The 25,167-nt window shown below is 41.4% G+C and overlaps 2 protein-coding genes across 3 annotated transcripts in view; both read right to left on the reverse strand.

The window, feature by feature from the left end:
- Positions 1 to 12,126: 12,126 nt before the first annotated feature.
- ZNF280B (zinc finger protein 280B) lies at positions 12,127 to 14,089 on the reverse strand. The gene has a single exon (XM_054676076.1). The coding sequence runs from the start codon at positions 14,087 to 14,089 to the stop codon at positions 12,458 to 12,460; it is 1,632 nt and encodes a 543-aa protein (XP_054532051.1). The 3' UTR covers positions 12,127 to 12,457.
- The window catches only part of ZNF280A (zinc finger protein 280A), a 31,807-nt gene continuing 18,766 nt past the window's right edge, over positions 12,127 to 25,167 (reverse strand). The window contains exons 4-5 of one of the 2 annotated variants that reach the window (XM_054676077.2): positions 18,750 to 18,867; positions 12,127 to 14,157 (exon numbers count right to left, since the gene is read on the reverse strand). The gene's annotated coding sequence lies outside the window, so the exon portion shown is untranslated. The remainder of the gene's footprint in view (positions 14,158 to 18,749; positions 18,868 to 25,167) is intronic. The other variant, XM_063808310.1, reaches the window with a different exon arrangement.

Here is a 25,167-nt window from a genome sequence, read left to right on the forward strand (position 1 = left end):
CTCGCTCTGTCACCTAGGCTGGAGTGCAATGGCACGATCTTGGCTCACTGCAACCTCCACCTCCTGGGTTCAAGTGATTCTCCTGCCTCAACCTCCTAGGGATTACAACCTCCTAGTAGCTGGGATTACAGGCGGCCGCCACAACGCCCGGCTAATTTTTGTATTTTTAGTAGAGACAGGGTTTCACCATGTTGGTCAGGCTGGTCTCAAACTCCTGACCTCGTGATCCGCCCGCCTCGGCCTCCCAAAGTGCTGGGATTACAGGCATGAGCCACCGCGCCTGGCCTAAAAAATTTTTCAAAACAATGCAAGTTTACTACATAAAATCTGGCATTTCATTTATTTATTTATTTATTTATTTTTATGATGTGGTCCTGCTCTGTCATTCAGGCTGGAGTGCAGTGGCACAATCACTGCTCATTGCAGGCTTGACCTCCCAGGTTCAAGCTATCTCTACCTCAATCTCCCAAGTGGCTGGGAACATAGGTGTGTACCACCACACTTGGCTAATTTATTTATTTTCTGTACAGCCTGGATCCCCCTGTGTTGCCCAGGCTGGTCTTGAACTTCTGGGCTCAAGCTATCCTTCCTCCTCAGCATCCCAAAATTCCGGAATTACAGGCGTGAGCCACCATGCCTGACCTAGAAGTATTTGTTTCAAGGAGCATATTTAACTACGCCGTAAAGACCAAATAGTTCAGAAGTTAGATGTTACAATTTTAGTCTCTTTTCCTTCTTCTTCTTCTTCTTCTTTTTTTTTTTTTTTTTTTTTTTTTTTGAGACAGAGCCTCACTCTGTCACCCAGGCTGGAGTGCAGTGGTGCAATCTTGGCTCACTGCAATCTCTGCCTCCTGGGCGGGGTCAAGCAATTCTCCTGCCTCAGCCTCCCGAGCAGCTGGGAGTACGGGCATCTGCCACCACGCCTGCTAATTTTTGTATTTTTAGTAGAGACGGTGTTTCTCCACGTTGGCCAGGCTGGTCTGGAACTCCTGAGCTCAAGTGATTTGCCCCGCCTCGGCCTCCCAAAGTGCGGGGATTACAGGTGTGAACCGCCGCACCTGGCTGTTCTTTCACATATTTTCTCCATAGTTCAGATCACAATGTATACAAATTTTTTTCCTGCTAGTTTTCTTTCACATTACTGCAATCTATCTCTTTTTAAAAAAGTATATTGTGCAGCTATTTCAGCCAGACACGGTGGTTCATGCCTGTAATCCCAGCACTTTGGGAGGCAGAGGCGGCTGACCACTTGGGGCCAATGAGTTTGAGACCAGCCTGGGCAATGTGGTGAAACCCCATCTCTACTAAAATTACAAAAAAATAATTAGCCGGGCGTGGGGGCCCGCGGCTGTAATCCCAGCTCCTCAGGAGGCTGAGGCAGGAGAATCTCTTGACCGCAGGAGGCGGAGGTTGCCGTGAGCCGAGATAGTGCCACTGCACTCCAGCCTGGGCGACAGAGTGAGTGAGGCTCCGCCTCAAAAAAAACCAAACCAAAACAACAATAACGAAAAACAACAAAAAAAGTAGATTGTGCAGCTATTAAATGAAAAGTACAAAACTGTTCAGTTTCCAGGCATTTAAAATTATTTCTGGCCGGGCCTGGTGGCTCACGCCTGTAATCCCAGAACTTTGGGAGGCCGAGGTGGGCACATCACCTGAGATCAGGAGTTTCAGACTAGCCTGACCAACATGGAGATACCCTGTCTCTAATTTAAAAAAAAAAAAAATTATTTCTACTTTACATTTACATTAGTACAACCAAAGTATTGATGAATTATCTTACATACTCAATTTTGGATATATACATAAACATTCATTCTGTAAATTTTTATCGGATATGTTAAAAGCATCCCATGAGGCCAGCAGTGGCTCACGCCTGTAATCCCAGCACTTTGGGAGGCCAAGGCAGGTGGATCACCTGAAGTCAGGAGTTTGAGACCAGCCCGGCCCACATGGTGAAACCCTGTCTCTACTAAAAATACAAAAAATTAGCCGGGCATGGTGGCAGGTGCCTGTAGTCCCAGCTACTTGGGAGGCTGAGGCAGGAGAACTGCTTGACCCCTGGAGGCAGAGCTTGCAGTGAGCCGAGATTGCGCCATTGAACTCCAGCCTGGGCAGCAGAGTGAGACTTTGTCTCAAAAAAAAAAAAAAAAAAAAAAGCATCCTATGAAAAAAATGAAATTATTACCTTTTTATTCATATATTGAAATAACTTCCAAAAAGGCTTATGCCAATTGAAACTCCTTTTAATACATCCTCACTGACAGTAAACATTACAATTCATATAATATTCATCAGTACGCTACCACTGCTTTAATTCCCATTTTTGTTTTTGCTATGGAGACTAAATATTTTGCATTTATTTACTAATCAGCTATATTTATTCTTTGTGAAATGGACAGGGATTTTTTTCTTTACAACAATTTTATAATAGTGCATTAGAGATTTTTCTTAGTAATCTTTTTTTTTTTTGAGATGGAGTCTGGCCCTGTCACCCAGGCTGGAGTGCAATGGCGCGATCTCAGCTCACTGCAACCTCCACCTGCTGGGTTCAAATAATTCTCCTGCCTCAGCCTCCCAAGTAGCTGGGATTACAGGCGCCCACCACCATCATGCCCAGCTAATTTTTGTATTTTTAGTAGAGATGGGGTTTCACCACGTTGGCCAGGCTGGTCTCGAACTCCTGACCTTGTGATCTGCCCACCTTGGCCTCCCAAAGTGTTGGAATTACAGGCGTGAGCCAACACACCCGGCCCCCGATTTTTCTTAGTAATCTTTGGAAACACTTCAGAAATATTTTTAATTAGCCCTTTCATAATCTCAGGCTATAATTTTCCTGTTTATATGCCATAAAATGTGAACATGTTACACCGTCAAATAAAAAAAGCAAGGTGCAGAAGACTGCATAATATAAATCAATTATTTAAAAAAAAGAAAAGAAAAAATAAGAAACTATCTGAAAGGCTAAAAAAAGAATCTGAGTTGTTACTTTTTCGATGTTTGAAGAATGTGAATATATTATATACTCAACATTTTAAAATAAATGAACTTTAAAAAGAATCCTCTCAAAATGGTGTCAGCCACAATGGCACACCAGAGAGTGGGAAGGCAACACAATGACCATTAACTCAGTTTTAGCTGCCTTCCTTGTATCATAAAAACTTCTAATGTTCCATTTTCCCTGTGGTAACTTCCAAGATGGCCTCCAGTGATTCCCCACCCTCTGGTATTCCTATCTGTATATGGTCCATTCCCACATAGCATCAGGGTTGCTCTGGGTGACCAAGAGTATACAACAGAGTGAAGTTATTTTACCTCCAAGGCTATTATATAAAACATTGCAATGCCTTCCTTGTTCTCTTTTGGATCACTCATTCTGTAGGAAGCCAGCTGACATGTCATGAGGACCATATGACAAGGAACAGAGGGAGGCCTCCTGCCAATACCCAAGTGAGTTTGAAAGCCCTAGTCAAGCCTTTCACATGATATAGCCCCAGTCAACATCTTAACTGCAACCTCATGAAAGAAGCTGAGACAGCACCACTCAGTTAAGTGACCCCAAATTCCTGACCCTCGGAAACCATGAGATAACAAATAGTGGTGGTTTTAGTTGATAAGTTTGCAGTAATATATTATACAGCAATAGGTAACTAATACAGATTTTAGTACCTGGAAGGGAGGTGCTGGTGTAATACCTAAAATGTAGGAGTGGCTTTGAAACTGGGCAGTGGGCAGAAGCTAAAAAATCTTCAAGGAGATTGTCAGTGCAAGCCTTAGTAGAAAACTGGACTCTGAGAAGGCTCTGGTGTAGCTTAAAATGAAGTGAGGAACATGTTATCAGAAAATTGAGCAAGGGGTTACGTAGTTACGTAGTGGCAGAAAGTTTAGTGACTATCACCTAAGTCAGGTGAAAGTAGAAAATGTACCTGAGTCATCTAATTGAGATTTCCAGCCAGAATGCTGAAAGTGCTGATTGGTTTCTTCTTGCTGCTTATAGTAAAATCTGAGGGGACAGAAACAAGCTAAGGGAAGAAGTGTTAAACAAAAAAGAGCCAAGAGCCACTACCTGCTGGTTTTGAAAATTCCCAGTCTTTCCAGATGGCAAAAGATGCTAAAATTAACTGCTCCCAAGCAAAGGTTATATCCAGGGCACTAAAGAAAGGTGCAGAAATATGAAAGATGAGGGTAAAAATCCTTTTTACTTTTTCTTTGAGACAGAGTTTCACCCAGGCTGGAGTGTAACGGCTTGATCTCAGCTCATGGCAACCTCTGCCTCCCAGGTTCAAGTGATTCTCCTGCCTCGGCCACCCGAGTAGCTGGAGTTACAGGTGCAGGCCACCACGCCCAGCAAATTTTTTTTTTTTTTTTTTTTTTTTTTTTTTTTTAGTAGAGACGGGGTTTCACCATGTTGGCCAGGCTGGTCTTGAACTCCTGACCTCAGGTGATCCACCAGCCTTGGATTACAAGTGTGAGCCACTGCACCCAGTCAGAGGGTAAAATCCTTTAAGGCTCTGAAAGATCAAAAATGATGCTTCAGAGTACAGTAGTCCCCTTTATCTGTGGTTTTACTTTCCATGGTTTCAGTTACCCACAGTCAATTGTGGTCCAAAAATATTAAACGGAAAATTCCAGAAATAAACAATTCATAGGTTTTAGTTTATTTATTTATTTATTTATTTATTTATTTATTTAATGACAGGGTCTTGCTCTGTCCTTCAGGCTAGAGTGCAGTGGCATGATCTCGGTTCACTGCAACCTCTGCTCCTCGGCCTCAAGCAATCCTCCTACCTCAGTGTATTGAGTAGCTGGGATTACAAGTGCCCACCACCACACCCAACTAACTTTTGTATTTAAGTAGAGATGGGGTTTCACCATGTTGGCCAGGCTGTTCTCAAACTCCTGACCTCAAATGATCTATCTGCCTCAGCCTCCCAAAGTGCTGGGATTAGAGGCGTGAGCCACCACACTCAGCCAACAATTCTTAGGTTTTAAATTGCATACCATTCTGGTTAGTGTGATGAAATCTAGTGCAGTGGCTCTGAGTTCCATTCAGGACATAAATCATCCCATTGACCAGCATCTCTATGCTGTGTATGCTATGCTCTTGTGGTGTTATAATATACATTGGTTTTGTCCACAGTTCATAACTCCCACAGCCCTTGTTACAGTCTTTTGTTATAATGTTCGGTGTTAGGCCTCAGAGGTAGGCTTCTGACCTTCTGCCATCCTTTTACCTGCCCCAAGGCAGGACTCTAATCTTTCTGATTGTGGGTTCTAAGACCCTCCCAAGAGAGAATCCTGCCCTATACTCTAGCGGGAGAGAATGCTTAAGTCATGAAGCTTCCATAAAAACCCAAGAAGACTGGGTTCAGGGAGCTTCCAGTTAGCTGAACAACACTTGGAGGTTCTTGGAGGTTGGCGCACTCAGGGAAGCCATGGAAGCTCCATACCTCTTTCCACACACCTTGCCCTGTGTGTCTCTTCATCTGTATCTTTTGTAATATCCTTTATAATAAACCTGTAAACGTGTTTCCTCAAGTTCTGTGAGCTATTGTGGCAAATTAATGAAACCCAAAGAGGGGGTTGTGAGAACCCCAACTTGAAGTCAGTCAGTCAGAAGTTCAGGATACCCAGACTTGGGAGTGGTGTCTGGGGGTATGGGGGAAAGTCTGGAGGACCGAGACCCTAACCTGTAGGATCTGACACTAAACTGTTCCAGGATTCCTGACACTCAGAGACTATGTGAGTTAATGTTTAAGCTGTTAGTTTTGTGGTAACCTGTTATGCAGCAACAGATAACACATTCCCTTCCCTGTTTGCAAAGCACACAATCCCACCCATCAAAAAACATGGAAAAATGGTACTAAGGTTTCGATGTGTGTGTTTATAGACACCCATGCACACATCCCTCAGACAGCTGTTCTGTCATTTCTGACATTGTGCCTCTTTCTACTGTTTTGGATTCTATCAATCCCTGGATAGGATCAAGGAATAACCCCATCCCATTCACATCCAAAGTTCTAAGCCATTAGCCCACATACATGAATACAGGGGAAGATACAAATGAGTCTAAGTTATAACTAGAGCAGGGGTCAGCAAACTTTTTTCTATAAAGTGTCAGGTAGCAAATATTTTAGGCTTTGCTGGGTGTATATGGGTCTCTGGCTCTAACAATGTTTTGAAAATTTAAACTTAGCCTAAAAGCCACAGTTTGCCAATGCTTGCCCTAAAGCTAAGAAAGACTTGTGTCTTAGTGGCAGTCTTGCCACACATTGATAATTGTTCTAATTTCAATCTCATAACCAGGAAGGAAAGAGTCTAAAAGGGCTAACCACTGAAATGGAATTTACTTTATTTATATGATGAATGCTTTTAAAAGACAAAATAACTCACTTATATAACATTTGTCTGTTTTTTTGACAGAGTCTCACTCCATTGCCCAGGTTGGAGCGCAGCAGGGTGATCTCGGCTAAGCCTCCACCTTCCGCCTCCTGGGTTCAAGCGATTCTCCTGCCTCAGCCTCCCGAGTAGCTGGGATTACAGGCACACACCACCATGCCCAGCCAGTTTTTCTATTTTTAGTAGAGACGGGGTTTCACCATGTTGGCCAGGCTGGTCTGGAACTCCTGGCCTCAAGTGATCCGCCTGCTTTGGCCTCCCAAAGTGTTGAGATTACAGTTGTGAGCCACCATACCTGGCCAGCATTTGAAAGAATAAAAATCACTATGGGATTAAGTAAACTCAATTGTATTTAGAATTTATCATTCTTTTCCATAGATGTTATCATGAATAATTACAATTGCAAAGTACATATAACTTTGTATATGTTCCTTTCTTATTTTGCATTATAGCCAAATAAAATTGTGTACTGCAATAGCTCCTATAATCACTACTTTTGATAACTGAATACTGTTTGTAGTAGGTATATATTTAATAATTTGACTTTCAGTTTGGTTTCCAAGTTTTGGTTTTTTTGTTTGTTTTTGAGGCAGCATCTCTTGTCACCTACTGGTACAATCATAACTCACTGCAGACCTCCTGGACTCAAGCCCTCCTGCCCCATCCTCTCAAGTAGCTGGTCAGACTACAGGTGTGCACCACCACGTCTTAATTTTTTTTTTTTTTTTTTTTGAGAAGCAGTTTCACTCGTTTCCCAGACTGGATGGAGTGCAATGGTGCAATCTCAGCTCACTGCAACCTCCACCTCCCAGGTTCAAGTGATTCTCCTGCCTCAGCCTCCCCAGTAGCTGGGATTACAGGCGCCCGCCACTACGCCCAGCTAATTTTTGTATTTTTAGTAAAGACGGGTTTTCACCATCTTGGCCAGGCTCGAACTCTTGACCACATATGATCCACCCACCTCTGCCTCCCAAAGTGCTGGGATTACAGACATGAGCCACCACGCCCAGCTGGTTTGAATCCTTTGTTAAAGAAAATTAAAAAATAGGTTAGGCATAGTGGCACACACTTGCAATCCCAACACTTTGGGAGGCCAGGGCAGGAGGACTGTTTAAGCCCAGGAGTTCGAGACCAGCCCGGGCAACATAGCAGAACCCTGTCTCTACCAAAAAAAAAAAAAAAAAAAAAACCTCACAAAAAAAATGCTAAAGAAAGCGAACGAGATATAATGAATAAAAACAAAAATAGAGAAAACAAAACTAAAGCAAATGGGGGGTTGCTTCTTGGAAAAAGTAAATCAGAAACATTGAAAAACCAGGACGAATTAATGACAGGAAGAGGAAATACACTTTAATATTAGCAATGAGAAAGGAAGTGGGATTCCGAGTAGTTAAAACCATATCCTATCCCAAATAGAACTACTTTTGCTTCAGGAAAGGAAGGTTTCTAACAAGAAAGCTGTAAGTGCAACCAAGTAAAAACTTGGGTTAGTAAAGAAAATGATTGTCTTAATAGATGTTGTAAATTATAAAACTAAATAATTCTCTTTAAAGATTCTAAAAAATAGAAATAGAAACTTTTTTTTTTTGAGATAGAGCTTTGCTTGTTTCCCAGGCTGGATGCAACCTCCGCCTCCCAGGTACAAGCGATTCTTCTGTCTCAGCCTCCCAAGTAGCTCGGATAACAGGCATGCGCCACCACGCCTGGCTAATTTTTTTGTATTTAGTAGAGAGGGGGTTTCACCGTGTTAGGCTGGTTGCAAACTCCTGACCTCAGGTGATCCACCCGCTTTGGCCTCCCAAAGTGCTGAGATTACAAGCATGCAACACCACACCTGGCCCCAAAAATGGAAATAGAAATTATTTAAGCAATATACTTATTACCTTTAAGGGCAAATCATTTCTTATTAAAGCCAAGAACAAAGAAGCCCATTAACTCCATCTTAAATATTGTTTAGAAGTTCTGGCTGTAGTGCCGGGCACGGTGGCTCACGCCTGTAATCCCAGCACTTTGGGAGGCCGAGGCGGGTGAATCATGAGGTCAGGAGATCGAGACCATCCTGGCTAACATGGTGAAACCCCGTCTCTTCTAAAAAAATACAAAAAATTAGCCGGGCGTGGTGGCAGGCGCCTGTAGTCCCGACTACTTGGGAGGCTGAGGCAGGAGAATGGCGTGAACCCGGGAGGCAGAGTTTGCAGTGAGCCGAGATCAGGGGCCACTGCACTCCAGCCTAGCCGACAGAGCGAGACTCTGTCTCAAAAAAAAAAAAAGAAGTTCTGGTGGTAGCAATAAGGCTAAAAATGAACACAAGTGGCAAAAAGGCAAAGATTATACAGTGGTACTAAATAAAAATTACAAACTAAAAATAGGCCAGGCATGGTGGCTCACTCCTGTAATCCTGGCACTTTGGGAGACCAACGTGGGCGGATCACTTGAGGCTAGGAGTTCAAGACCAGCCTGGCCAACACGATGAAACCTCGTCTCTACGAAAAGTACAAAAATTAGCTGGGCATGGTGGCACACGCCCATAGTACCAGCTGCTAGGAAGAATCACTTGAACTCAGGGGGGTGGACATTGCAGTGACCTGGGATCGCGCCACTATACTCCAGCCTGGGTCACAGAGCGAGACTCTGTCTCAAAAAACAAAACAAACGTCCCATTTTACTTATGGTGGAAAGACAATACAGCAACAATACAGCAACAGCATTTTTTTCACAAAACATTTTATTACTATAATTGATATTTTACTTATAATTTTTGGCAACATTAATAAAATAATAAATTTCACCTGAAAGAACAAGCGAGCAAAATAGACAAGGAAATTCACAAAGGGCAATAACAAAATAGTAATCTTGACATATTCAATATATTTGTAAACAAAACAAAGTGACATTGCCTTAAAAATATATAGAGGTATCAATAGAAAAACAGAGAAAGCTCCTGAAAGAACTCACTATATTAATTTTCATTTGGTTGCAGGCACAGAAATTGACTGAAGCTAGCTCAATTCTAAGACAGAAGCAAAGCCCTTGATGATGATCGCTTTCCAGCTTTTTCATGAAAACCTAGGAAATTTAAATACTCTGAAGAGGAAGAAAAGAGTGGGGAGAGAGTAAAGTGCCTTTAAGAGGAAAAGTAAAAGTTTTTTTTTTTTTTTTTTAAAGGGAGATCTCATTGTCAGTGGCATTTTAAGAGCCTTGAAGCTCAATGAACCAAAGGAAGTGTCAAACAATTAAGTGAGGTAGCAAGCCATGCAGGCCTAGGGGAAGGGCATTCTAAGAAAGACAACAGCATGTGCAAAGTCTTTGGATTGGGAAGAATGTGATTTGCTTAAAGAATAGCAAGGCCAGTGTGTCAAAATAGTGCATCATTGGGGAAAACAGTGGAGAAGCATGACAGAGAATGAAAAAGAGAGGAAGGAGGTAGGCAGGGGCCAGATCACTGGAATCTACAGTTGGCAATTAATGACCATATGTACTCCTTAAGAGCATGCTTTAATGAAACTGCAAACAACAGTGTTGATAATACCAACCAATCACTCAACATACAACTAAAACACTTCATATTTTTACCACAGAAACAGAATACGGGAGGTAAGTATGAAAAGTCTGTAGATCTATTTATACACAGTGGGAGTATCTACCTGAGACAAGAAAAACTGGCACACACACACCCACTTGCACACACATACCCTTTCTTCAACTAAAGAAAGGATTCAGTCTGTAATTTTAGCAAAGTGTCTTAACCCAAGCAACGTAACTGAAAAGACCTAGTATAGTGTTCAAGGTGCAAATCAATCAAATGAGTGTCCGGCAAATAAATACAACAGAATCTACGGATCTAGAGTCAGAAAATTTTCTAAAATGTAGATAATATACTCACAACTTCTTTGTTATCTGTACTGCCTTCTACTCTAAGAGGGATGCTAAGCTCTTAATTATCTCTTCCCGGATTTTTGTGAAAGCTTAGGAAATTTAACTAGATTGAGGAGGGAAGAAAGGAGTGGGGAGAGATAAGGTACCTTTAAAAAGAAATCAAGGAAAAAGGGAGAGATTTCTCCAGACCTATGTCTACAACCAAGATGGCGGATTCCTTGACTGGTGAAGACAGGCTGCTGGGCACCTTGGTCAGGGGTGGAGGAACAAAGGATGGCACCAGAACACAAGCAGGGAGACAACTCCGGGAGTCCACAGAGGCAGCCAAGGCTGCTGATGTTCAGGAACCAATACTCAAAAGGTACTCCAGAATACTGTGAAACAGCCCCTGGGGAGAGCAAGGGAAAAAGATTCACCCATAGTACAGATTAGATAGGATAGATCAGATGAAGGACATTAACTCTAAGTCTTAAAACTTACTGAATTAGAGAGACATTTCTTGCACACTGGTGTGTGTCAGGTAAGACCCAAACAGCATTAGTGTCAAAAAACTGGGAAACTATACATTTAACAGAATAGCTGCAAGCTGTAATACATTCATGTCCAAAGCAAGACATAAAGTTGCAAGCTTCACATGTTCAATTAGGGTAAGATATATATGCACAGAAAAATATAAAGCCATTATGGGTTTAAATTCAGTCAGTCACCCTGGGCTATTTTTGTCCACTGTACCTACTGTTCTTGGGACAGTCCTCATTCCAGCTTAACAATGGGAAAACTAAATTTAGCCCAGTCCAGGAACTGGACAGACACCACTTGTTTGGCCCTTTTCAGTTAAAACTATGGGTCCAGTACAGTTCAAATTATAGATACTAGGGCTTCTTCCCCTTGGGAAACTTGCTTTACAGCTGTGGCTGAGAATATGGCCAGTTCATTCTCCACTAACAGCTAGCCAGAAGGGAGAGGAGAGGGAATGAATCAAATTCACCTTTAGATCACAGAACAGGAAGTCAGCTAGTACCAGGCACCATTCTATTAATTTTATTGCTATTTCACCTCAAACCAATGATACATGACGGCTGTTTGATGTCTGCAGGGGCCCTTCACCAAACAAAAGCATTTTACTTTGAATGGTTTGGCTTCCTTGGATGTTTTCAGGTAGGTAAAGACACTCTGAAGCAGTGTTCCTTTTGACCTGGCCCCAAGACTAGAATGAATGTGTGCCTATCCTTCAACTAGAACAAAGAACCACTGCTCTCCCTCAACTAACCTCCGCCTTCTTGGTCTCTGCTCACGCAGCAGCTTCTCTTTCAATTCCACATCCTGGCTTTTCAGAATCTTTTCAGGTTATTTTATGCCAGCACAGCAGAGGCACTTCTGGGAATTCGGCAGCAAGTGGGCCAGGGCATAACAAAGCCATTCCAGTCTGACTAGAGTTAATCATGAAATGCTGAATGCATGGAAAAAGCTGTAAAGAAAACTAAGTATTTCAAAAATTCTATGAATTCTGTATATAGAAAAAAGAGCTTTCAAGCTTAGGAGTAACATGAAATACCAAAACAATAAATAGGTGCCAGGGGCAGTGGCTCACACAACCCAGCACTTGGGGAGGCTGAGGCAGGAGGCTCCCCTAAGGTCAGGAGTTCGAGACCACCCTGGGCGACATAACAACATTCCATCGCTACAAAAAATTGAAATAAAAAATTAGCTGGGTGTGGTGGCTGCGCCTGTAGTCCTAGCTACTCTCCAAAGGCTGAGGCGGAGGAATGCTTGAGCCTGGAAGTTCAAGGTTGCAGTGAGCTAGGATCACGCCACTGCACTCCAGCCTGGGTAACAGTGAGACCCTGTCTCTAAAGTAAAAAAAAAAAAAAAGAAAAGAAAAAGAAAAAAAATTAAAATTAAAAAAATAAATTAATACCTTTTTCTCTCTCACACATACACACACAAACACCTTTTATGTGTTAAGCCAGATACAGTTAACATGAAAACCAGATGTTTTAAAATAATACCTCAAAATTCAGATCAAATAATATATATCCTGAATCTTGTTTAAAAAGTCATATATAATCCACTAGTTTCACTATTTTTGGTGCTACTGAATAATGTATGGTTTGTATTTTTTGTTTTATGAGGTTTTTTAATTTGGTTTGAAATACTTGCTTTAGATTTACTGAAACTAGAATTAATGGGACTTTTTTGAAATTTTGCTTTTAGACCTGGGGAGTGATGGTTCAGAGTCAGATGTGCTCACAGTTATGGATGCTACATCCACTGATCCTGGCTGAAGAGGTTCCAGCGACACTTGAATAGTAACTTTTGTTTCAGGAGGTAATCCTTCTAGTTGCTTAGGCTTCTTAAACATTTGATGATACTGGGTCTTGTGCTCCATTTTCTCCTTGAAAGTTAAAAACTGTAGCCGGCACTTGGAACACTGGTGTGCACTCTTTCCCCAGTGGCCCCTATAATGACACATGTATGGTGTTGCTGTTTTGAAAATTTTGAGACAAAAGGGACAAAGCAAATTCTTTGTGTTTTCATGGCACGTTCTAAAATGTGTTTCTACATCAGCAAAGACCGACGATCTATAATGGCAAACCTGGCACACATAGGGCATTTCGCCAGGCTTATGATGGTCCTTCATGTGTTGTAAGAGGACCTGATCTGTTTCAAATGACAATTCACAGATTTTACAGACAGCAGAGGGCTCCTGGGCAGTGTGGACATTTTCGATGTGACACTGTAGCTGGAAGGGAGTGGGAAACTGCCGGTGGCAGTGCTGGCAGGTGGTGTGGTTTTCCCAGCTGTCGTTCCTCTGCTTCTCAAATTCCAAATGATGCTTCACGTGATTCATAAACTTAACATTTTTTAGAACTTTCACGCAGCTGAGGCATTTAAAGGTGGTGTGAGTCTTCTGTTCCGGCTGCCCATCTCCTTTATGCTGTCCATAGTAAAAGTCACTAAGTAACACAATGGGATTTTCTTTCTTGGGATCAAAGGTCTTGTTTTGACTTGTTAGACTCAAAATGTCTGTTTTTGCCAATTCATTTTCCCTATCAAGATTTGTATTTATAGGCTTGAAATGGATATTGTCCTTTGGAAAAGCTGCTGGAAAAGGTGCTCCATTCTGAACATGGCTTAATGAGGTATGAACATTATTTGAGGGTGTACTTTGCTGAGTATTCATTGTATGAAAGGTATCTGAAGGGAACGAAGCTGAAGAATTTCCTTCTATAATTCCATCCCTGAGTTTAGCCCTTTTGGGATTTATGCTGTTTACTTCGAAAGTGGAAAGTTGCTTTGATACACGAGGACTTTCATTTATACCTCCTACTGAAAGTGCTGTACTTACTGGATGATGCAATGAACCTGTGAATGTAATCAAAGGAGAAGGTAATTCTGAAGAGTTATTAGGCACAACTTGTGGTGAACTATTTCTATAATCAGGTTTAGACAAAGGCTCAATAATAATAGGACTATCTGTTGATCTCGATTCAAGTTGGGAAGCTGGCAGGACGGTCACTGCTTCTGATGTAACGGTCTCATGACTTTTAGGCTGCAATTTGCGAGCAGTATCTTTTCTAAGGTGATCATACTTTTTTCTCCTTGACCATGAACCCGGGGTGACTCTGTTCAAAATGTTTGAAACGACTGGTTTTGAATTTGAAGTCACCCCAACAAAGATTAGCTCAGCATCTTCATTTACATGTTCCACACCAACAAAGATGAGCTCAGCATCTTCGTCATCTACTTGTTTGGTTTCTTGTATGTTCTTCTGTGGTTCAGGCTCTTTCTCTTCCTCACATGATTGTTCCATTTTCTAATTTTTTTATTCCTGAATGGTGGGGCCACAAGTCCCAATGCTTCCTTTATATAAACTGCCACCTAAGTACAAACATACATCAGTAAGTACAGGAAAATGCATTACCTTATTTAATTTTCCTCCAAAACATTGTTTTTATAAACCACTATTTTACCCACAAGGACACTGAGACTGAAAGAGGATAAATAACAGCTTAAAACCTGTGATAAAAGATCAGGTTCCTAAGAATCTAGAATCATAATTTGGCTGTACTGATTGTGCTCTATTCCATTTAAAAAAAAAAAAAAACCTACCAGCAGCTAATCACTAGGCAAAATTATATGGAAAAGACACACATTTTTATGAGGGCATCATTGTGCAGTGTTTAGAAACATGGGCTTTGGAGTTGAAGAGTAAGCTGGAATCCTTAGTCTGCCACACACCAGATGCTTCCTCTTTAGCAAGTTTTTTACTTTTAAATGTATTTTGCTATCTTAAAGGCAAAAATTCTTATTTCTTAGACTTACAGTAATAGCTGGTTTTTTAAAAGCACCACCTATTCAATGGCAGCTTGATTTGTAGTGGAATTGGAAGAAAATTACAATAAATGAAAATATCTCAATTGATTCATATATAGTAATCTCATAAACATTAATATAGAAAAGAGGTATTAAATTTATAGAGTTAGAGTACCTACACATAACCAACAAACAGCATAGCACAATGTCAATTGCCAGGCAGATAATCTCATCCCAACTCATGGCCTTAATTATAATCCATTCAGTAATGCCTCCTAAATTTTCCCCTCCAGTTCTGACTTACCCACTGAACTTAAACACAACAGTGCTTCCTCCTCAATCTCTTCTCCACATAGCAAGCAGATTGATTGTGTTAAACAAAGTCAGACTGTATCATTGTTCAGCTCAAAACCCTCCAATGGCTTTCTGATTAACTGAGAGTAAAAGACCAAGTATTACCAATGCCTAGAAGACTACACTACCAACCCCACATACTGCTCCTGCAGTTATCTCATACTACTCTCCACTATCCACTTCACTGTAGCCACACTAACCTCCTTGCTATTTATTTTAATTTTTTAAATTAAATTTTATTTTTTTGAGATGGAGTCCCGCTCTATCACCCAGGTATATATTTCAGCTCACTGCAACCTCCACCTTCCAGGTTCAAGTGATTCTTGTGCCTCAGCCTCCTGAGTAGCTGGGACTACAGGCATGCACCACCACACCCAGCTAATTTTTGTATTTTCAGTAGAGATCGGGTTTCACCATGTTGACCAGGCTGGTCTTGAATTCCTTATCTCAGGTGATCCACATGCCTTGGCCTCCCAAAGTGCTAGGATTACAGGCGTGAGGAACTGCACCTGGCCCTCCCTGCTATTTCTTGAACATACTAAGCTCTTTTCCTTGCTCAAAGCCCTTGTTCCTTCCAATATGAATGATCATTTGGGTATCTGCATGGCTAGCTCCTCACTGCCCTTAGGGCTCTATTCCAAGTATCCCTCTCGGTGAGGTTCTCAAATATTCCAACCAACCTCTAACCCACATTCCTAATCTCTTTTCCCTTTTCTTTCATCCCCAAAGCCCTATCACCATTTAACATATTACGATCCTATTTATCTTGATTATTTTCTATTGTCCATCCAGTGGAACATAAAACTCAAAAGGGCAGGTATTCTATCTTTTGTTGCCTGTTGTATGCCCAGCACAAAGAACAGTGTCTGGCACAGGACAGGTGCTCAACAAATACAGAATTTGTTAAATGAATCAATAAATATCGACTCTCCTTCATAAGATCCTTTATTTTTAAAGAAGATTATGCTCCATTAATTCCACATTTTCTATGAATTTACTCTGAGAACTTTATCCATTGGAAATTCCGTAGGCCAATAAAGGACTTAAAGCTAGCTTTTTACAAATATTTGACCACAACCAATAGTTTAAAAAAAAAAAAGTTATATGGAGTCCAATTACACAAGCACATACACATAAATAATAACTACCTTTACTACACAGGCTGCATTCTAAAATTTTCTATTTCATTTTTCTTGTCTTTTTCTTTCTTTTTTTTTTTTTTTGAGACGGAGTCTAGCTCTGTCGCCCAGGCTGGAGTACAGTGGCGCAATCTCAGCTCACGGCAACCTCTGCCTCCCGGGTTCAAGCAAGTCTCCTGACTCAGCCTCCAGGGTAGCTGGGATTACAGGCACATGCCACCACACCCAGCTAATTTTTGTATTTTTTAGTAGAGACGGGGTCTCACTGTGTTGGCCAGGCTGGTCTTGAACTCCTGACCTTGTGATTCACCAGCCTCGGCCTCCCAAAGTGCTGGGATTACAAGCATGAGCCATGGATTACAAGCCTGAGCTGCGCCCAGCCTCATTTTTCTTAAACTAACCACAGACCCACAAAATCAGTTAAGCCTCATCACTAGGTCACTACTAGTTGTTTCAAAAACTGGTCTAATGCTAGCAAAATGCAGGCACTAGAAACCAAGGTTCATAACTCACCAATTTCTAAAAACATATCAAGATTCACTGTATCCCCATGTGGACCCTTCAAATCAGCATAATCCAAAGCATAAAAATTAAATTGACATCTAATAAATGCCATGCACATTTGTTTTAATTTTAATTAGGATATCAGTATCTAATTTTGGAACATATAGACAATAGTTATTCCTACAAATATGTGTATCACCTTGGAAGTGAATTTAAAAAGGAATACAATATTAAGCATTGTCAACTATATACAAACTGGTGTATCATGAATAGTGATTTACAACTTAATTAGTAGATATATAATGCCAGAAAAAATATAAGGCAGATATGAATACACTGCTCTCTGGAGTCAACTAAAATTGGTTTAGTCTGTCTATATACAACTTCAATCGCCTAACTCCAGGATGATGTCACCTAGCCCAGTGTTTCCTAAGCATTACTGACATTTGGGACTAGATAATTCTTTGCTGGGGGCTGTCGAGAGTACTGTAGGATGTTTAGCAGCATCTGTGATCTCTACCCACTAGAAACCAGCAGTAGTCCCCCAGGGTGGCAACTAAAAATGGCTCCAGGAATTACCAAATGTCCTGTGGGAAAACTCCTGCCCAAATCCAATCTTCTCAGGATCACTTCCACATTTCCAATAACTACCTTCTACGTAATTCTAAATGTATTTTCTAACATCCTCTCTAAAGAAAATATCTGGCCGGGCACGGTGGCTCATGCCTGTAATCCCAGCACTTTGGGAGGCCAAGGCAGGTGGATCACAAGGTTAGGAGTTGGAGACCAGCCTGGCCAACATAGTGAAACCCTGTCTCTACTAAAAATACAAAAAATTAGCTGGGCCTGGTGGTGGACACCTGTAATCCCAGCTACTTGGGAGTCTGAGGCAGGAGAATCGCTTGAACCCAGGAGGCGGAGGTTGCAGTAAGCCGAGACCACGTCACTGCACTCCAGCCCGGGTGACAGTGCGAGACTGCATCTCAAAAAAAAAAAGAAAATATTCTAATTCACAATCATTAATATTCTCCAATATCCTAAAAAATCAGACTATAATCTGACAACATGGCCATTAGATTTATCTGAAGATTAATTAGTTTATTATTGTTATTATTTTTTCTTTTTCAAGACGGAGTCTTGCTCTGTCACCCAGGCTGAAGTGCAGTGGCACGATCTCGGCTCACTGCAACCTCTGCTTCCCAGGTTCAAGTTATTCTCCTGCCTCAGCCTCCCGTGTAGCTGGGATTACAGGTGCACCACCACGCCCAGCTAATTTTTGTATTTTTAGTAGAGACGGGGTTTCACCATGATGGCCAGGATGGTCTTCATCTCCTGACCTCATGATCTGCCTGCCTTGGCCTCCCAAAGTGCTGGGATTACAGGCGTAAGCCACCATGCCCGGCCAATCTGAAGATTAATTTTTAAAGCCCCCAGAAGTTTATGATTTACTAAAGTTACATGGAGGGTTTGTAGACAGAGTTAGCACTAAGATGCCTAATTCCTGAATTCTGGTTTTGTGCTCTTTCTGCTAAAACTGACTTAGTGCACACTTATTTCTGATGATATTGCTGTTAACTGCTTAGTCTTTAAGAATTAAAGTGTCTCATTGGATTCATTTTTTCACTCTCTATTTTGTAAACCTGTTCAAACCTCCTCTACCTCCCAGAAAATGTCAAAGTACCTTATAAGCCATTTTAAATAACTTTTAGAGCATCGCTCATTCTACCTTTCATGTCCATTCCTATTAATGGCCCCCAGCCCAGGCCGCAACTTCTAGGTTTAGGTCCACTGGTTACTTCATTTTTGTACACTTGTACTAGACCCTAAATTGTTCTGTCTCTTTTCTCTGTCCTTCAAATTATATAACACAACACCACAAGATGGATCTTAAAACACAACTGTAATTATGTCACTCTTCTATCCCTAAGCATTAAATGATTCCTCCAATTCTAGAGAATATTTTAGGTATACATAATTTGTGTTATGCTATGGGCTGAACTGTGTTCCCCCCACCCCCAAATTTGTATACTGAAGCTATAACCCCCAATGTGATGGTATATAGAGATGGTGGCTTTGGGTAATAATCAGGTTAAGATGTATTCATGAGGATAGGGCCCTCATGATGTGATTGGCGCCCTTATAAGAGGAGATACCACAGACCTTGTTTCCTCTTTCTGTCATGTGAGAACACAGCAAGAAGGCTGTCATCCACCAGCCAGGAAGAGAGCCTTCACTAAGGAACCAAAGCGTCCAGCATCTTGATCTTGAACTTCCCAGCCTAAAAATGTGAGAAATGAATTCCTGTTGTTAATAAACCATCAAACAAGTAAAGAAGAAAAACTTAAACTGGGTTCTAATGACACTGCTGGACTTCCTAACCAGTTGCTCTTGGTTAGATTTTTGGCTGTTGTCCATACTGATTAACCCTCCATCCAACCATCAATCAAGGTGAAAAAGAGGAATAGAGCAAGGATCAGGAACGAAGCTAATAAGTTAATGAACAAGTTCATTAAGAACAAGAGTAGCATTAGACCATGAGAGTTTTCTTCTCCTCTAGATGTCCAGAGACCCTTCTCTACAAATGTCCACCAATGGATGAATGAATGCTTATTTTCCAATTTGCCAGAATCTTGAGATACTGGGGTAGGGAGGTTAGACATGCAAAGATATATCAGATCTAACAGGTTTGTCCTCAAAAATCAATTCTCACCTCCTATGATGGGAGAAGCCAATAGGAGGGCTTCAATTCCAAAGAAAGCTGAGAGATCAGTGGATGATAACCCACCTTCCAGATTATTTCTATGCATTCAAACAATGGCCCTTCTACTAGATCATTGTTTTTTCTTTGTTTTTTTTTGAGATGGAGTCTTGCTCTGTCACCCAGGCTGGAATGCAGTGGCGCAATCTCGGCCCACTGCAATCTCTGCCTCCCGGGTTCAAGCAGTTTTCCTGCCTGAGGAGCTGGGATTACAGGTGTGTGCCACCACGCCTGGCTAATTTTTGTATTTTTAGTAGAGATGGAGTTTCACCATGTTGGCCAGGCTGGTCTCGAACCCCTGACCTCAGGTTATCCACCCACCTCGGCCTCCCAAAATGCTGAGATTACAGGCGTGAGCCACTGTGCCTGGCCTTTTTTTTTTTTTTTTTAAGATGGAGTCTCGCTGTGTCACCCAGGATGGAGTGCAGTGGCACAATCTCAACTCACTGCAACTTCTCCTGAGATGCTTGTGCCTCAGCCTCCTGAGCAGCTGGGACTATAGGTGTGCGCCACCATGCCTGGTTAATTTTTTGTATTTTTATTAGAGATGGGGTTTCCCCGTGTTGTCCACACTGGTCTCGAACTCCTGACCTCAAGTGATCCACCCACCTTGGCCTCCAAAAGTGCCGGGATTACAGGCGTGAGCCACTGCACCTGGCCTCTCAGGCTAGTTTCAACCCTATTTTACACTCCTCTACCATCCTCAGCTTACTTTTGAAAAAGTATTTATTAAAAAATATTTATGAAAGAGTTATTTTTGTTTTATTTAGTTGCCCTGGGATGGAATACAAATGTTTGCTGTAGTTTTAAGGATCCTATAAAACTCCCATTTACTGCAAGGATCTCTGTTTAATGGGCATTCAATTCTAAGATAGCAAACGTGTAGAGTTATTTGTGGGGGTGGGGGACAAGTTTGAGAAAGAAGCAGTGGGGTGAAGAAAGTGATAGGCAAGGGAAGATGGTGGGGATAGGTACCATAGGAGTCCTGGTGGCCTAAAATCTAATCACAGAAGTTACTCAAGTGGGACTGATGCCTGAAAAAAATTTGTGTGTGGCTATAACAGTGAGTGGGATCTACTCTTTTTTTTTTTTTTTTTTGAGATGGGAGTCTCGCTCTGTCACCCAGGCTGGAGTGCAGTGCCGTGATCTCGGCTCACTGCAACCTCCACCTCCTGGGTTCAAGCAATTCTCCTGTCTTGGCCTCCCAAGTAGCTGGGACTACAGGCACATGCTACCACGCCCATCTAATTTTTGTATTTTTAGTAGCGACGGGGTTTGATCATATTGGTCAGGCTGCTCTCAAACTCCTAACCTCAGGTGATAGACCCGCCTTAGGCTCCCAAAGTACTGGAATTACAGGCGTGAGGCACCGTGCCCAGCCTGGGATCTACTCTTAAGCAACAGAGAAAATCGGTCATTTTTCCCCTTTTCCTTCCCTTCCTCCTATGAGCAGAATCTTAGTCTCCATCTTTAAAAAAACAAAACAAAACAAAACAAAACAAAAAAGGCCAGGTGCAGTGGCTCACACCTGTAATCCCAGCACTTTGGGAGGCCGAGGTAGGCAGAGAACCTGAGGTCAGGAGTTCGAGACCAGCCTGACCAACATGGTGAAACTCCATCTCTACTAAAACCACAAAAATTCGCCGGGAGTGGTGGTGGGCGCCTGTAATCCCAGCTACTTGGTAGGCTGAGGCAAGAGAATCAATTGAACCCAGGAGGCGGAGGTTACAAAGGAGATTTGACAGGGTGGCAGTTCAAACTAAAAGTGGTCTGATAGTTCAGAGTCAAGTTTCTTCACTAAAGCTGAGTTTTTAAAGGGCTTGAAGAATGATGTACAGAGGGGTTGTGGAGGACCACAAAAAAAGACAACTAAAAAAAGGCATAACAAAGTCAACTTATTAAATGCCCAGCAACAGGGTGAAGTTAAGGGGAATGGTGGAATAAAGACCTACAAATAGCTGCTGCTTCATAAAAGCAAAGAGAACACTAGCAAAAACTACAAAAATCACGTTTTTCAGATCCTGGAAATTAACGAAAGCTTGTAAAACTCAAAAGATTTTATTACAAAATGGCTTGGCAGTTCCTCAAAATGTTAAACATAGACTTATGATCCCACAAATCTAAGTATACACTCAAAGAAATAAAGGTACTCAAGTACATGTATACATGTTTATAGCAACAACTCGTGATAATCAAAAGGTGGAAACAACCTAAATGTCCATCAATGGATGAATGGATAAACAAATCATGGTATATACATACAACAGAATGTTTATTCAGCCATAAAAGAAACGACATACTGATACATGCTACAACAGGGTAAACCCTGAAAATATACCATGTAAAAGAAGTCAGGGACAAAAGCTCATATATTGTATGATTTCATTTACAGGAAATATCAGAAATAGATAAATCCATAGATATTAAACAAAGATTTGTGGTTGCCAGAAGATAGGAAAGGGAAAAGGTGAGAAACTGCTTAATGGGTAAAGGGGTTTTACTTTGGAATGATGGAAATGTATCAGAACTAGATAGAGGCAGCACACGTACAATATTACAAATGCACTAAATATCACTAAACTGTTTATTTTAAAATGACTGATGTTATGTGACTTTCACCTCAATGAATTATTTTTTAAAAATAAAGAGGGTATATTACTACCAACCACACAGAAATAAAGAGAATTATAAAGGAATACTATGAAAAATTATCTGTCAACAAATTAGATAACCTAGATGAAACAAATTCCTAGAAAGACAGGAACTAATGAACTGACTCAAGAACAAACAGAAAATATGAATGGATCCAAAACAAGCAATAGAATTAGTAATCAAAAAACTTCCCCAAATAAAAGCCCAAAATCAGATAGCTATGCTAGTAAATTCTGAACGTTTTTAAAAGAATTAACACCAATCCTTCATTAACTCTTCCAAAAATTAGAAGAGGAGAGAAAACTTTGCACATCTTTCTATGAGGCTAGTTATTACTCTTACACCAAAATCAAACCAAGAAATCATATAAAAAAAGAAAACTACAGGCCAATATCCTTTTTTTTTTTTTTTTTTTTTGGAGACGGGGTCTCGCTCTGTCGCCCAGGCTGGAGTGCAGTGGCGTGATCTCGGCTCACTACAAGCTCCGCTTCCCAGGTTCAGGCCATTCTCCTGCCTCAGCCTCCCGAGTAGCTGGGACTACAGGAGCCCGCCATCACGCCCAGCTAATTTTTTTGTATTTTTTAGTGGAGACGGGGTTTCACTGTTTTAGCCAGGATGGTCTCAATCTCCTGACCTCGTGATCCGCTCGCCTTGGCCTCCCAAAGTGCTGGGATTACAGGCGTGAGCCACTGTGCCCAGCCAATATCCCTTACAGAGGCAAAAATCCTCAACAAAATGTTAGCAAACAAAATCTAACAACATATATAACGATTACATACCATGACCAAGTGGGATTTATTTAAAAAATACAAGGATGGTTCATTCTATGAAAATCAACCAACAATAATTTTATTTTTATTATTTTTAATTTTAATTTTTTTTTTTTGAGTCGGAGTTTCATTCTTGTTGCCCAGGCTGGAGTGAAATGGCACGATCTTGGCTGACCACAACCTCCGCCTCCCGGGTTCAAGCAATTCTCCTGCCTCTGCCTCCCGAGTAGCTGGGATTACAGGCATGCGTCACCACGCCCAGCTAATTCGTTTGTATTTTTAGTAGAGACATGGTTTCTCCACGTTGGTCAGGCTGGTCTCGAACTCCCAACCTCAGGTGATCCGCCTGCCTTGGCCTCCCAAAGTGCTGGGATTACAGGCGTGAGCCACCGTGCCCAGCCTATACCATTTTAATAAAGGACAAAAACTACACCTGCCTGCAGAAAAAACACTTGACAAAAGCTAACATCCTTTTATGATTTGAAACAACAAAACGATTAGGAATAGAAGGAAACTTTCTCCACCAGACAATGGCATCTGTATGAGACTCACAGCTATTATAGTATCATACTTAATGGTGACACTGAAAGTACCCCTGCCCCTAAGATCAGGAACAAGACAGATGTCCACTTTAACCACTTCAACTCAACACCGTACTAGAGGTTCTACAGCCAAGGTAATTAGGCAAGAAAAGGAAGCAAAAAGCATTCAGATTGGAAAGCAAGAAGTAAAACCATAATGGAGATGACAAATACAAATAACTCAATTTTTTAAAAGGCCAAAGAACTTGAATAGACATTTCTCCAAAGATGATACACAAAAGACCAAGTAAATATATTCAGTGTCATTAATCATAAAAGCAATGCACATTAAAACCACCTTGAGATACCACCTCACACCTAGTAGGATGACTACTATTAAAAAACAAACAATGTTGGAAAGAAATTAGAATCCTCATGCACAGTCACTGGAGTGTAAAATGGTATAACTACTATGGAAAACAGTACAGAAATGCCTCATAAAATTAAAAACAGAACTACTATATGTTCTAGCAATCTTACTTCTGGGTATATATCTAAAATAATTGAAAGCAGGGTCTCGAAGAGATACTGGCACACCCATGTTCACAGAAGGACTATTAAAATAGCCAAGGGGTAGAAGCAACCCAAATGTCTACCCAAAAATGAATAAACAAAAGATTATATATATATATATATATATATACACACACACACAATAGAATATTATTCAACCTCAAAAAGGAAGAAAATCTGTCACATGCTACATGTTTGAACCTTGAGGATATTATGCCAAATAAAATAAAGCAGTCACAAAAAGACAAATACTTTTGTATTTGTATAATTCCACCTATATGAGGTAACTAAAATAGTCAAATTCATAGAAACAGAAAGTAGAGGCCGGAAGCAGTGGCTCACACCTGTAATCCCAGGACTTTGGGAGGCTGAGGTGGGCAGATCACCTGAGGTCAGGAGTTCGAGATCAGCTTGGCCAACATGGCAAAACCCTGTCTCTACTAAAAAAAAATACAAAAATTAGCCGGATGTGGTGGCAGGCACCTGTAAACCCAGCTACTTGGGAGGCTGAGGCAGGAGAATTGCTTGAACCCAGGAGGCGGAGGTTGCAGTGAGCTAAGATCACGCCACTGCACTCCAGCCTAGGCGACAAGAGAGAAACTCTGTTTCAAAAAAAATTAGCTGGGCGTGGTGGTGGCACACACCTGTAGTCCCAGCTACTCGGGAAGCTGAGGCAGAAGAATCCCCTGAATCTGGGAGGCAGAAGTTGCAGTGAGTGGAGATCGCACCACTGCACTCCAGCCTGGGCAACACACCAAGACTCCGTCTCAAAAAAACAACAACAACAACAACAAAAAAAAAAACCCAAAAAAACAAAAAACAGAAGGTAGAGTAATGGTTACCAAGGGCTAGTGGCAGAGGAAAAGGGTGAGTCTGTTGTTTAATGGGCATTGTTTCAGCTCTGCAAGATGAAAAAGTTCTAGAGATCTGTTTCACATCAATGCTTGAAACTACTGAACTATTAATTTAAAAATGGTTAAGGTGGTAAATTATATGCGTTTTTACCACAATAAAACAATTCATTTTAAAAACAGGCCCCAATCGGCATGGCGGCTCACGTCTATAATCCCAGCACTCTGGGAGGCCAAGGTGGGAGAATCACTTACAGTCAGGAGTTTGAGACCAGCCTGGCCAACGTAGCAAAACCCTGTCTCTACTAAAAATACAAAAATTAGCCGGCATGGTGGCACGCGCCTGTAATCGCAGCTACTCGAGAGGCTGAGGCAGGAAGAATCACTTGAATCCAGGAGGCAGAGGTTACAGTGAGCCGAGATCATGCCACCACACTCCAGCCTGGGCGACAG

The sequence above is a fragment of the Pan troglodytes genome, chromosome 23 (assembly GCF_028858775.2).
Source record: "Pan troglodytes isolate AG18354 chromosome 23, NHGRI_mPanTro3-v2.0_pri, whole genome shotgun sequence".
NCBI lineage: Eukaryota > Metazoa > Chordata > Mammalia > Primates > Hominidae > Pan > Pan troglodytes.

Coding starts and splice junctions, on each gene's coding strand:
- ZNF280B (XM_054676076.1), bottom strand. CDS start 14,089: ATGGAACAATCATGTGAGGAAGAGAAAGAGCCTGAACCACAGAAGAAC.